Source organism: Melanotaenia boesemani, chromosome 12 (genome assembly GCF_017639745.1).
Source record: "Melanotaenia boesemani isolate fMelBoe1 chromosome 12, fMelBoe1.pri, whole genome shotgun sequence".
Classification (NCBI taxonomy): domain Eukaryota; kingdom Metazoa; phylum Chordata; class Actinopteri; order Atheriniformes; family Melanotaeniidae; genus Melanotaenia; species Melanotaenia boesemani.
The window spans coordinates 9,893,212-9,908,251 of NC_055693.1; the positions used below are offsets into that span (position 1 = coordinate 9,893,212).

Below are 15,040 nucleotides of genomic sequence, written 5' to 3' on the forward strand. Positions count from 1 at the left end.
ATTAGCTAACATGCTAACAATGTTTGTGCCGCTTTATGCTTTAGTATTTTAGTTTAGCTAATTTTTGATGTATGGTAAGCATATTTTGCTGAAATGTGGAAATAACCACATTAAGATGCTGGCTAATGTAAGAAATGGAAGAAGGGATTTCTTCGCAAGCTATTCAATAATTGCAATATCGATAGATTAGACAGATTGTCAGTCAGCAAAATTACATCAGAGATGCACTGCAGAACGAGATAATGATGCACAGTCCTATCCTGTTTCCATCTGTGCTACAATGATGGACCGAAAGAACAAAGCATTCAAAACCAATAAAAGTAAATCAATAAAACAGCTCCTGACTACAGAATGGACATAAAAACGCAAGACCAGGAAAAAAGATTTTCAGATTACATCTGCTTTATCCCTTGAAGCATCAGTCATCAGCAGAGGACACCTGTATTTGTGCAACTGTATAAATATTGTATAAGTTAAAATTGACAGAAGCCAGTAGAATTGTCTACAACTTGACTTGGAAAAGAGGATGCTGATATCACCAGCACATGATATGTTGTCAGTATGCAGCCTGTCTGGGAGGCTGTGAGAGCCGTACTGAAATATTTATAGCTGTTTCTTACCATTTCACATGCTCTAATTGCCCTGAAACCATCTTTGATTGAGACAGAGTGAGAGACATAAACAAAGAATGAGAGAGGAGAGCATGGAGTAAAAACTGCAAAAAAGGAGGAAAAATTTGTTGTTGTAAATACATTAAAGCTTTAAAACAACTTACAAAAAAATGCCTTTCAAATACACATTTGATTCACTTTATATGTGTGTCACTAATTGTATACATATAAATTCACTGTACAGGTGCTTAGTAAAAGCCAGTCTGTTTACTGTAGTTTTTAAAGTGCTAACAAATAAAGTTGGATTGGATTGGGAAAAAAAGGAAAATATTAGTGTATTAAAATCTGACACTGGCATAGCTTTACCAAACTGCTTTTCCAAACTGGAAACCTGAGCAATGCTCCCCTCAGTCTAATAAAGATCCCCTCACTGCAGGTTTGTACTTTAGTTGGTCACTTTTGTCGTACAACTTCCTTTTTTTGTTTACAGAAGCGTCCAAGAGGCCAACCACTGCCCAGAATGCAATGTGCTATGACGTTATTATATACCTACATGTTTTAGATCAAGTAAAGATGAACAGAGATTTTTCCAGAAATTGTCCAGACATGCAGACTGGTAAAGCAGTAACACACGCAAATGACTTTCAAAACCTTAAAATTACTTGGCTTGGGCTGGTTCGGGCATGCCACTGCAGGGCTGGGTCGGTGCGCTGCCTGGTGCTCTGGGGCAACCAGAGTGGGTGGGGGACTGGGCAGGGAGGAGGTAGGTTGTGGATGTGGGAGGGAATTGGCTGGATGGGGGCACTGGGCGGGTGAAGATGTAGGGTGGGTGATTAGGTAGGGTGGTTGGGTAGGGCTGTTGGGTAAGTGGAATGACAGGTGGAATTTTGGGCAGATGGGTGGACGGAGGGGTTGGGGTGGGAGGTTGTTGTGTGGGTGGAGAGTAGCCTGAGTGGGCCAGGGAGGGATGGTGTCCTTGTACTATATGATAGGTCGTGGTTGAGTGCCTTTCATGGCAGCTTCCGTCATCAGTGAGTGAAAAGGTGAATGTGACGTATATTGTAAAGCGCATTGGGTAAAAACGTTTTATAAATACAGACCTTTTACCATCTCTGCTCCTGATATCACCAGCCAGCACAAAAAAGCCAGATGCAGCTGTGGACTCATTGGCTACGTTTGGCCCAGACAGTTTGCCCTTGGCTTGTTTGAACTCGTGGTGACTTTGATTGTGTGCTTAGCTGGCAGCATTTTGATTAGACAGGTTAGTACTTTTCCAGCAATGTTAGAACTGGTTGGCTTTGTTTTGTGTTTGGTTTTTTTATCTGGTAGTCTTGTTTTCTTTTCTGTTTTTGATAACATGTAAAGCTCTTTTGGCTTCTCTTTAAGTTGTGTTATTCAGAGTTAAAGTTGTACTATATAGTTAAAGTTAAGAGTTAGAATGTGTTGGGCTAGTTTAGTTTTGTAGTTGTAATTGTGTAGTTTTTACATAAGCATAGCTATTGGAGCTGCTTCACCTTTTGTTAACTTAGACTAATAGGCCAGTGTTAGTTAACTCATTTAGTTATTCCTGGGTTTTGTTTTCAACTGGCTGATTTTGAGGTAAACCATAGTGGTTATATTGAGTTTTTGATTTGAGCAGCCCCGCTAACCTCAACACTTATCAGTTACCACCATTTGTTTATTCTCCCTTTCCACTTATAACAAAAAAAACTCTTTGTTTACTTTATTAACATTTGTCCGCAGTTCTTGTCTTTTGTTACGCCTTTTCATACCCATGTATTAGGTCGTAACAGTCTTTCTCTGATCCTTGGAGGGGTCGCAGTTGCATTTGCATGGTCACTCAGCACAACTCACCCCTAATGCTTAGTACACCTTTTGTTTAGTGCTCCCTTTTCTATCTTTTCTCTTCCTATTTCTACTCTATCCACCTTTTTTCTTCTGTATTTTAAAATAATATTTAAAAAATAACATTTAAGATTCAAGGGGAGCCCTGTATCCAAAAGGCTCTTGAAAACTCACCTGAGACACTAAAGGGGGAAAATTAGTCCACTTTCAGGTTCTGTTTTATTTTCCATAAGGTCACTTATGTTTCCTCAGTTAAAAGAAAAGTATTAATTAGTCAATAATGTGTGTTTATTAATTTCTTACATTAAATTTCTGCACATATTTCTTCATTACTTGAGATGATTTGGCATTGGTGCCTTCTGTGGCCGTCCATGTGTGGTGCCACTGCAGTCTAATGATTGTATTCATGTATCCCCTCTTATTACTCATTTGTGGTGCATTTAATGTAAGGATGATGAGATGAGATGTGATAAACTTTATAGTCTGTCACAGGTGAAAGACATTTCTCTTTGACAGGCTCCAGATACAAACACATGGAACACACACAAAAAAAACATGAATACAATAAGTGCAAAAAGACAAAAACCTATTTTAAACTGTTTTAAACTGATGACAGTGGGAATGAAAGATTTTATATTATATTTGTTTTTTGGGACTTTGTGGCAGTGGTAAAAGCTGCAAGGATGGGTGCAGGGAGTGTGTGGGGTCCTGTGTGATGGCTGTGGTTTTCCTGGTAATTGCCTGAGTGCAGAGGTCTGTGAGTGAGGTTTGGGGGGATCTGATTATTTTGCTGCCTTACCATCTGGGAAAGTTTGGTTTTATGTTTAATGGTTAGTGAGTTGTACCAGAATGCCATGTTGAAAATTATTATGGTTTCTATTAGTAATTTGTTGACCAGAGCCAGAGTGTCCTTGCTGACATTGAAACCCCTGAGTTTCCTCAGCAGGTGAAAACAGTGCTGAGCTTTATTCTAGATGGAGGTGATGTGTGAGTTGAAGCTCAAGCCCAAGTTGATTTCAGTCCCTATGTATTTCAAAATCTCCACCTGCTCCACCAACTCACCATTAATGGTGAGGGGCTTGAAAAGTGGGGACTGCTGTGAGTCCACAGTTACTCTGCCCCCACAGCACAGCTCCTTGGTTTTTTGGTGTTAAGCACAAGGAAGCTTTCTTGAAAGGTGCTTACTAGTGTGTCAACTGCAAGTTTGTTACTGTGGAAAACTGCAATAAAACTGTTTTACTGCTCAGATTGCATTGGCTGCTGCTGACTTAGGGTAAGCTAAAACTCAGGACTGACCTTTGTATTATTTAACACTGATGTATTTGATGATTTTGGTGATGGTGCTTGTATGTTTCTGAACTAGGATGCAAATGATCCACTGTTTCAATGAGGCTGACTCACCACAAGAAGCTGTTTAAGGATTGTGGACAGCAGAATTGTTTGTTTGTTGTGTGCTGTTAGCCACCCGAGCAGTGACCACTCAGTTTGCTTTCTTTTAATGGTAGTTTAAAGAACGTTCCAACCCTTATTTTTCAGTTTTCAAATGTTTAGTTATCTTTAAAAATGAAATATCAGGAAAATCTGATATAGATTGATGTATTGTTACACCCCTTGTACCTGTGTAGGCAATTGACAAGCTAACACTATAAACACTGCATTTTATTCAACAATGGGGAAGCAATAGTGTAGATATAACATAGACATTTCATGTGCTGGCATAGTTACACTGACATGATGTGATCTATAGTTGATCAAATGTGCAGTTGTTATCACTGTCTTTTTGACTTGCTGGTACATTTCCTGATCACCCAAATCACTTTTTAACTTTAGCTTCAAGGTGTCAGCTACCCCACTGCATTTTTCCATGTCCTATTTACAGTTATAATAGTTTTTTCAGGGTTATATGTTTGGTAATATTTTATGTAATTTAATAGTATGTACCTAAAACAGATTTTGTTTTACTTACTTGCATATTTATTCTTATTCTTACACTGTGCCTTTAGCCCCGTTTCCACCAACACGTCCAGGTCAGTATGGTAGTGGTAGGTATTTTTTACTGCATTATTTTATTTTGCTGCAGTCAAAAAATGGGACGGGTGCCAGAATATCCTATCTGACCCATCCTACTTTTTTGAGACCCTTCTGTTGGGGTCCCAGGCTGTGTCCGAATGTCCACCCTACTCCCTAACCCCTCGTTCACTACAGAGGGCTGCACTACATAGCACACTACATAGTGCACTTATTCTCTTGGCAATTCGGACACGAAGCTGCCCATTTTTTCCTCTCTGCAAATCACGTGACTACCGCCGTCACTCCCGTCACCCCGGCAACCACAACCCGAGTCAAGATGTCATTCCAAATCCAATCCAAAGTTGTGTGTAAATATTTATTTTTATTCCTTTTGTTGTATTTTATTCTTTGTTTGTTTGCTTATAGGTAATTTTGAGCAGCTCAATTTTTTCACCTCCTTGCGCCATGTTGAGTTTCTGCCTGCAATGCATTGTGGTCTATATTGACCCGTTTAGTGACCATCGATGCTCACTACTTTTCAAGATGCATTGTGGGTAATTTTGACTGCCCTACTTTTTTCTTTCTGGACATTCGGACACTCCAACAAAATGGCGTGACCCCTATATAGGGCACTATGTAGGGAGTAGGGTGCACATTCAGACACAGCCCCAGTCTTACCGATCCGACCCAGAAGGGTGGAGCTTGACAAGCAGTAATCTGTTTTTTGGCCGAAAGTCATATTGCTTCCTGTACTGCTTGACACTAGGAACAAAGAAAGAACAGTGCCATGTATTAATATACCGTAGAATAACACAAACTATATATATATATATATATATATATACACACATATATATATATTTATATATATATCAATGGCTACATTCTAGTGATTGATGTAGCCATTCCTAATGGTGGAAATAAAAGGGAAAAGCAACACAAGAGACTGGAGACATACCAAGGACTCAAGGAAGAACTGGAGAAAGCCTGGAAGGTGAAGCAACAGTAGTACCAGTAGTCATTGGAGCACTGGGGGCCCCGTGTCCACCACTCTGGAGAAGTGGCTCCAACAGATACCCGGAGAAACATCAGAAATCTCTATCCAGAAGAGTGCTGTTATTGCACATACATTTGCATTGGATATTTCAATAAATTTATTTAAATTTAGCTGTCTAAACTTGGTGTGGCACCTGGATAAGGTGGGGCAAACAGATCGCTAGGGTAGCCCATGCCCTCCTAGGCTATCCCTTTGGCCCTGCCTGCACACCCCAAATAAAAAAGACAAAACATTTCACACATCTGAATTTACAGTTTTCTGGTTGGGTTTAAAGGGGGCAATTAAAATTTCACCCAGGGCCCCAGAAAAGTGTTGTGCTGCCCCTGTATTGGGCGGAGAAAAAAGAGAGGGAGACAGAGAGACATATGGACTGAATGGGAGGGAGAGAGGGCGGAGAAAACAGGCAGAGAGACATACACGCAAACGGAGAGAGGGAGGGCAGGCAGGACTCAGGCAGCCACTTGGTAGCACAGGCTCGATGGTCGGTATGTAGCAGCGGCGGAGCTTCTGCTTTGGACTAGTTAGAGGGAAAAACGCATACTGGTTAGAAGAAAAACAGCAGAGGGATTTAATATAAAATTCCACGAGAATGAGACAAATGCCGTCCGCCTGAAGGAGATTAAAATACGCTTTTATTCCGTTGATTTATAACCGTTTTTTACGAAAATGGCGAACGACTCTCCAGCCAAAAGTCTGGTGGATATAGACCTGGCATCCCTAAGGGTAAATATGTGTCACGTTGACATTTTCTGCTCCGTTTTTATATTTTAAAATCAAGAAATAAATCTGTAACATTGTGGTAAGCAGTGCTGTTGTTGACACAGCCCTGCGGTGGCTTTTCTTTGTCTAATATCCGCTGGCAGAGAGGCGAGCCGGGCGCTGCCGGCTGATACGCCAAACGAACCCAACTGCAATTACTAAAGGGAATCAATTAATCTGATCTTTTTCTTATGTGTATTTTTTAAAAATCCAGGATCCTGCTGGGATTTTCGAGTTAGTTGAAGTGGTCGGAAATGGCACCTATGGACAAGTCTACAAGGTTGGTTTGAGCCTCCATCTGTGATCTATGTGTGTATGTGTGTGTGTTAAAACCCCAGCCAAGAACAAACTGGCGGAAACTGAAGAACAAACATGCATTTATGTATTTTTTCCCTATCACGGAGTCAGGAACACGTTTATTATAGTCTAACATAACACCCTCCCTTCCTCCGCTTGGGACCGGTGCGGTCTGGCCTGGATTATCTCTGATAACGTTTTGGTATCCTTAGCTGCTTCACATCTACCCTCTATTTTTTATTTTTATTTTTCTTAATCGATGCAAATATCCTCACAGTAACGTTACAGCTATTTTGGTCCTTCACAAGTCCCTCCTCCATCTCTCATCCACACCCCAGTAAAATATTCCTTGCACAGTGCACGCTTTGCATCAGACCAACCCAATCCGTACATGACAGGCTTTACCACGCTGACCGACTTGTGCGCCATTGGGTGGGCGGTGTTTCATTGCGCATTTGTGCACACCATTGCCCAGCAGGCCTTTCGCTGGAGTGGCTCTGTGCTGCATTAATAGGGATAGGCCTGTACATCCATTCAAATGCGCGCACACACATAGCGAGGAAGCAATTTGATGGAAACCTGGTCCTTCTGCAGCCCAGATTTCCACCTCCTGAGCCGCAACATCATCCTGCTTATTATTTGTTAGAAATAACAGCTGAGCAAAGGTGATGACTGGGTTGGAACTGTCCTATTAGTGTTTCTATATTTTATCAAATCTTTTGAATATCTGAAGACTGATATCTGCTGTAGGAAAAAGATCAGTTTGTGTCATGTTAACATCATAGCAGAAGAAAAGAGGCGATACTGTCAGAGGTGCGGCCTGCTTGCTTTCACACTGTTGGATAAACTCTTTTGCAGATAATTGCGATTTTCAGACTGCTTGTCAGACCTGTGTCAAACTGTGATTGACTCATTTGCTTGCGGCTGTAAAATTTCTACTCTTTGTGGTGCAAATGTCAGGCAAAAACATGTCTAATTAAAACTCTGACTGTAGGTTTTGCATTAGTTATTTTAAATATTATCATGTGGGTTGAAAACAAGCTAGGATTTGCTGAATAACCATTAATTTCTTACTGATTTAGGTCATGAGACCGTTTCACAGATAATTTCTACCGTCTAATGCAACAATGAGCTCCTCTCAAAACAACTTTTGCTCATTCACAAATGAACCAAACAAGCCAGCTTTATCCCACACCTATGTATTCATTCATTTTCTATACCGCTTAGTCCAGTTCAGGATCACGGTAAAGCTGAAGCCTGTCCTAGCAATTAGCAGGCAAGAGGCAGGGTACATCTTGGACTGATCGCCAGTCCATCGCAGGGCCAACACAAAGAGACAAACAACTACTCACGCTCACATTCACTCCTAGGGAGAATCTAGCGTGACCAATTAACTTAACATGCATGTCTTTGGACAGTAGGAGGAAGCTGGAGTACCTGGAGAGAACCCCCGCATACACAGGGAGAGCATGCAAACTCCACACAGAAAGGGGCCTGTTTGAACCTCCCCTCCAGTCGAGGCTCGAACCACCGTGCACATCTATGTATTCTTTCATAAATCATTATGGCAGTGTGGAATCAGAGGAAGTGTGATGCTTATTTAGCTGAGTTGGCTTGTAGTGTGTGGTGTATTAAAATGTGTACACTTTTAAATCCTATGGTGGGCTAGTTGGATATACCATGCATCCTCACAGCTAACTTGATGCATGAAAACTCACAGGAGGCAGGCCTACTGTGCTAGCTCAGAGGCAGATCAACTTTGACTCCCGACCTCTTATCAAATCCCACTGATCCCCAATGAAGGCACATCAGTCCTGGCTATAAAAGGTTTGTGAAAGCTGGTCTGGATTTTGCTGTAATCTACACAGACCATGAATAAAATATGGACATAGCCACCATGACATCACCCATTGGTTTGATATGATGTTTTAAAGCTTTTGCATTGGCTGATGCCATCGTTGTCTTTTTGGAGCTGGTTATATTTGGACATTTGAATATTTGATGAAGCTGGAAAACTGACTAGACAAAAATATGTGTTAAAATGACAAGCAGCACATTTATAAGAGTGAGTGAATCTGACTGATGACGCCGTAGTGACTTGTGGGAATAATTTTGAAGCGACTGTGTTGGAAACAGATGTTTGAAGCCAGTTTTGGCCTTCCAACTACTTGGACCTGGGACTTCCTCATTGGCTTGATTTCACACATGAGCTGGAGACCTGAAATGTTCTACAGATGTTCTGGAGTGGTGGGATGATAACAGAAATGTCTGCTACATTCTCTCTGGACTGCTAGCAGAGATTTTCTGCATGCTTGTAAATATTCCATTTGCTGTCACTGTGTGCTTAACCACGTGTGTGCTGGTGAGAGTTTGTCCTTTCTGTTAACTTCCATGCTGCTTTCTCATTTCAGTTTTATAATTTCTGCATCATATTCTGTCACCTTCCTGATCATGACAGCCATTCTCCAGCACCTTATTTATATATCTGGGAGAATGTATCTAAAGCAAAAAGCCTCTTGCTGAACAGCAGTGAGGAGAATCTGGACCTACATGTGCACATTTTCTCCTTAAAAAAACCTCTGTTTTTACGTGTCAAAGCAGCTTAAATTTATGGTTGACTTTTTCAGCCTTACAAATTGCGATTGAACTGTTGCTGAGCTTCTGGTAAAAAAAGATGTTTTCACTTTTACGCACTACTTAGATGCTGATGTTGGCTGCACATGCTGTTAAATGAAGACTGTATAATGCTGTGTTCAGTTTGAACAAGAAGAGTGGAATTTTGAGTTCTTGGTAACCTCCCCCCTGAAGCACCATTTCTGAATAGGACAGTCAGAGGAATCATGCTAGCCCCAATCTCAAAATCCAACATGGCCACCATGTGCATAAAAATAATTCCAATAGCTGCATTAATAAACGATTTGTGAAATTTTTTTTTAAGTATTTTGTAATCAGTCAAACATGTTGCGCTATCTTACTTGTATAACTGGATTTAATTTTTAATAGGGTGAAATATAACAAAGAATAATGAGACACAGAAATAAAAGAGGATAATAGTGAACATCCAGCACTTTGTGTTCTTTCTTCTTTCATGTAGCTTTAAACAACAAAAAAATCTATTACATTTTTAACGCTGGTGCGGTTCCCAGCTTTCTTCTTATTGGCGAGTCACACAGGAAATGATGGTTCTATCGACCATGATGATTCAAGCTCCACCGGATTGGTAAGACTGGGATCCCAGCGGACGGATCCCAAAAATTAGGGTGTGTCGTTTAAGATATTCTGAAACACTTCCAAGTTTTCGGGTATGGAAATGCAAAAAATAAATAAATAAATGAGAGAAAGCTTACTGTCCTGTTCAGAGTAGAACTCCTTGGTAGTAACAGGGCTTTAGTTCTGACCTTCAAGGGAAAGGTTGCTTCATCCCCTGAAGAGATGAAATCTGTTGTTCTTTGTTCCTCCAAATTCCAGCTAACTCTCAACCCAACTGTGTCAAATCTTCATGTAGCGTTATCACAGAGGGCTGTGGAGTCTTTGGCTGTAAGCTCAGTTCAAATCGGTGTGTTTCTCTCACATGATAATCAGAGTTACTCAGCTTAATAAATATGCAGAAGTCTCTTAAACTGCTGTCACTGACTCTCATGCATGTTTTAGGGCAGGCGGAGTGCTGTTTTATGCATACACAGTATGACACTGGTGTCCATGGAACAATCTAGAGGTCTCCTGTATTGTTGCCTTGAAGATTGCACAAGTGACCAGCAGTGTTGAACAGTTTCACTGCTGAAATCATTGTCGCTTTGAATCAGACTTTATAGACACTGACAATGAGGCCGACCCCGAGGCAAGTCTGACTGCCTACACCACAGTGTGCACGATGAAATGCCTCCTCATAATTAAGCACAGTTGGTGCGTTGAGTCATATATTTTGTACATGGAGACCACAATACCACAGGTCACACATTTTGATTTTGCTTTGAGGTTTTGTTTTTAGTGGCTATGAGGAAGACAACGGCTGCAGTAAATGTTTCTTATAAGTGGTGGGGAAGGGGGGCAAGTGATTGTGGAAATGCTCTGATGCACTGGAACACAATTAACCTTGACATTTTGGGTTTAGTTCCTCAGGATTCAGTGAATCATATCCATGTGTGCTACGCTGGTTTGAGTGAAGATGAACCTTTTCTTTCCCTGACCTATGAACGCGTATGCATGAGTGTTTTGGTCTTCACATGTGCACTTGATCCTCAACACTTTGCGATTGGCTGGGTTTCCCCTGACGACGAATAACTGCCGACTGCGACTGACTGAGGCGTTGCAGCTGTGTGCACTGACAACAGCTGTTGGCATAGGAAAAAAGGGGAGGTTAGGGGTAGAGAAGAAGAAGAAGAAGAAGGAAAAAAAAGAAGATACAGAAGCACTCTTGAATTATCAGTGTTTATATTTACTTTGGGGGAACAAGTGCTGAAGGATCTGGATGCATCCCTCACATTTCTTTGCAAGATATATATGACTGTAAACGTCCCAGATATCAAGCTGTCTCTCATTGGATGGAGTTCTTCTGAAAAGTTATTCACCCTATAAATTAATCTGAAAAACAGCCCTTTGTCTGAAGAGACTAAACATCAGCAGGTAAAATGATTGGAAAAAGAAACAAGAACAAAACTTGAATTCAAAATACTCCACACAGATAAGCTTGTTTAGCTCAGGCATTATTAGCAACAAAGAGCAAAGCAGTCAAGAGTTGGGTACTTGTTTTCATTAAACAGCGTGAGATGAAGGAAAAATTCAATCAGACCCAAAGATGGAGGCAGAAGGATTTTTTAAAACTCTGGGGTAAGACCACATTCAGCATGTGGGGCTGGGAATCCCCCTCTCTGAGGAAATGGTTTAACCCGTTTATGACTTGCTGAGTTTAAGACTAATTCAGCCTCCTTCCTTAAACCACAACTCTAATTGTTTCAGGCTTATTGAGAGTAAGTTTATAAAATTGGAGTTAAAAAAACCCCCCAAAAAACAGTTTTTTGTTCTGTTCCTACAAACCTGGAACAAAGTTGGAGTTTATTTATTTACCTTGCTAGTGGTGGGTTGTAGGCAGAGAGCACGTGGATGTTTATGAGACGAGTGAAATAGCGGAAGTCGTCAGTGCAGTAAGCAGAAGTTATTGACTTTGGTGTGATGGCCAGATTAACCAGATTAGCAAACCACAGCTCAGATTCTGTGGCCCTTTCAGCCGTTTGTGAGACACTGGTTAAAACCTGCTGTGTTGTTGGATTCAGAGTGATACTGTTCAGGTACTTCATTTAATTATAATTATGTTGAGGAATACAAACCTCAGTTTTAACAATCAAATTCAAAATCTGTAAATATCACTTGGCAGTGAGACTTCCCCCGACAACGGCTACTTCTTCACCCACCTTGCATCCTACATGTACTCTGAGATCTCTCCAGCTAGTAAAAATCAGTACAGTGGTGACTCTTGTCTGTCTTTCTATTTGTGTCTTCCTCTGATAATATCCTTTTGTACTTAATTGCTAAATCAGGCATGCTGCACGTTCAAAACAGCCAGTGTGTTAATATGCTGTCCCTGGAATGTGATGTGGTCTCGTAAAGCAAAATGCTGCTGTAAAGTGATGCAGCGTCCCTGGAAAAATAAGTTATGAAGTGCCGTTTCTCAGTCTCAGGACACTGCTGGACAGTGACGGCTCTAGGAATTGACATAATATCATTATGCCAGAAAAAAGATTCAGAAACACATTTTTTTAAGGTAAAAAAAGTTGCATAGTCTTGAAATGATTTGTTTTGCATATTCTACTCTTTGAGGTCTGTCAGTCTTCTGAAGGGTGGCTGTATCTTAGGATGAGGAGCAGTGATCTGCTAATCAAAAGGGATTCTCCAAATTACTTGTTGAAGTGTCACAAGGCAAGACACTGAATCCCATGTTGCAGGTTTCACATCAAGTAGAAAATAAGTGCGTGTAACTTCAGGGGAGGTGTGTGTAACTTAATGGGAAACTATATTAACTCTAAGATAATGAGTTTCAGTCACAATACAGCAGAACTCTGCTGACTAAAATACATTATTATTACAGTTATGTGAAATGAGTGTAGATTAACATAAATGAAACAATCATACAGTATGATGGAAGCTAGTCTTATTTATGTGAACCCATCAAATCAGTCTTGAAACGTGTAGCATTACACTTCGGTTCTCTGAATTAATCATAGTGTGCTAACCTGTCATTTCAGAGGTATGTAAAGATCCTTCCTGTGGTTTACTGGAGAAACTCTTCTCTTGCATATTATGTGCAAAGTGTTCTGTTTACATCTGACATCCTAACTTGCTGCCAGTATGTGTGTTCTGGGGAAAATAAGATTATTGGACTACATCTATTACTTGAATGTTAACTGCTGGTAATTCACAGTACACGTGTGTGTAAGTTCCTGAACGTGTTGACATCATAGTAGTGAAAAGTGGAAGTGTGGCTTGATAACTTCCAGATTTGAGTTCAGCCTTGCTAAGTCATCTGATCCCTGCAAAGAAAGAAAACCTAACCTCTGCAGCTGTCTTGGTGTATTTCATGTGGAACAAGTCTGTATCAATTTGACCTTAAATCTGTTTGGACTAGGAGGAAGATTTGGGTTAATTAAGCCAAGGTTCATGTCTTATTTTAGCTTATATATATATATATATATATATGTATATTTATATATATTTTTTATTAAATAGAACTGTTTCTTTAATTTAAATGCAAGTAACTTTGATTAAAATGACATTTTTACTAAGATTTCTAGGATCTTTGTGGACAGGATAAAGTCTAGTACAGCAGTGATTTGCTTCTGCTTTGCATTATGCTTGTGGACCATGCATTGTGGAAAGCCAAAATTATGAACAAGATTAAAACTTGATTAAATGTGCAGCCCTAGTACAGTGTAAAGATAGAAGAGATTAAAAGCAGTTTCACTTCCTCTACATCTCTTCATCCTGACTTTATAAATGGAAGGATGCTTTTTTCTCTCTTGCTGATAAAGTGAAGCTGGGTGTGGCTCTCCACCAGCAGCCTGTCATCAGCAGGGCAGAGCACCATTACTGCAAAGTCCCACAGAGGGAAATGGACCGCAGCATTTCATCGAACGCATGGGAGATCTGCCAGATGCAAGCTTGTCAGCATGCAGAGTTGTTTCTGTACAATCCAATAAGTCTTCTTAAATGTTTAGTACTCAACTTTTTTCAATTAGTAATATTGACAATCCATAGAATAGGGCTGGGTGATGTGGCAAAAATCACATGATTTACGATGCAGATCAGTCTCGGTCTTGATTGATTTTATCGCAATCTGATTTTGCAAACATGCAAATGTATTTGGCTTCTTTGCTTTACATAATGCTCCATTTAATTATTCCACATTGGTCCAGTTTGCATATGTTTATCTTAAATGAGATATTTTGTGATCTCTAATAATTAGAAGCTAAGCATGTCATTAGTTATTCTATATAGGCCCAAGCTAGGGTTACTAGTCATGATCATTTTAACCTTCTAAAACATGCATTTCCCATTGGGGGGGCATTAAAAACAGATTATTCCAAACTGTGCTGAACTAAGCCAAAATGGCCATTTTGGAGAGTGCACCTGAACTGTCTGTACTAAAACCTCTCTAAATTTGCTACAGCTGCATCTTTCATTTTTAAAATCTATTTATTGATTTTAATAGATTCAAATGAAATAAATCCAATATTGATTTATAAAAAAATCTGTTTTTTTATGTGTCCTTATTTCCAGTAACATGACCCTACTCTTGCATGACTTAGCGAGACTCGGTGAGATCTTAGCAAATATACACACAACTGGTTTCGTGTGTTGCCTCCGTCCAAAATCAGCTTCTCTTGCCGTGATAATGTCAAGTTCAGATATTTTCATTCTCCAGTGTGGATTACATCCATCTATAAAGTATTTTGCAGCATATTACCGCTCACAAGCTAACGTTAAGACTTTGTAGTCTTTTTTATTAACATCAACACGTTTCTGAGATCTGAACTTTAAGGATATTTTGAGCGACTCCACAGAATGAAACTGTTTCATCAGGACATTGAAGTTGAACTTTTTTCTGTCCTGAGGGTTTTTTCCCTATCACAGCATTTCTGACTTTGAATCTGGGGAAGTACTGTATTGTTATTGTACTTCAGAAATTAATGTAGATGTGTCAGATCAGATTATTACAGTAATCTGATTACTCCCAGATAACTGATTTTGATTGTCAAGTAAATGCACTGTGTTGTATATAAAAAAATAGGCATCTGAGAATGGTTTTAATATTCAAGAAAAATTGGTGGTGTTACATAATTAACTGCAAATAATTCACTATCCAATCAGATTTAATTAAAATCGAATCAAAATTGAGTTGATTCAGGAAATTAGTGACGAGGCACACATTTGTACATGTACTGAATATAATATTTCTTGTGACATTAGC

At 39.9% G+C, this 15,040-nt stretch overlaps 1 protein-coding gene across 7 annotated transcripts in view; it reads left to right on the top strand.

The window, feature by feature from the left end:
• The first annotated feature begins 5,956 nt into the window (after nucleotides 1-5,956).
• Nucleotides 5,957-15,040, top strand: part of LOC121650655 (mitogen-activated protein kinase kinase kinase kinase 4-like) — a 91,487-nt gene continuing 82,403 nt past the window's right edge. For all 7 annotated transcript variants that reach the window (XM_042002257.1, XM_042002251.1, XM_042002254.1 and 4 more), the window contains exons 1-2: nucleotides 5,957-6,246; nucleotides 6,497-6,562. In XM_042002257.1, the coding sequence (XP_041858191.1) occupies nucleotides 6,190-6,246; nucleotides 6,497-6,562 (123 nt within the window). In that variant the 5' untranslated portion in view covers nucleotides 5,957-6,189. The remainder of the gene's footprint in view (nucleotides 6,247-6,496; nucleotides 6,563-15,040) is intronic.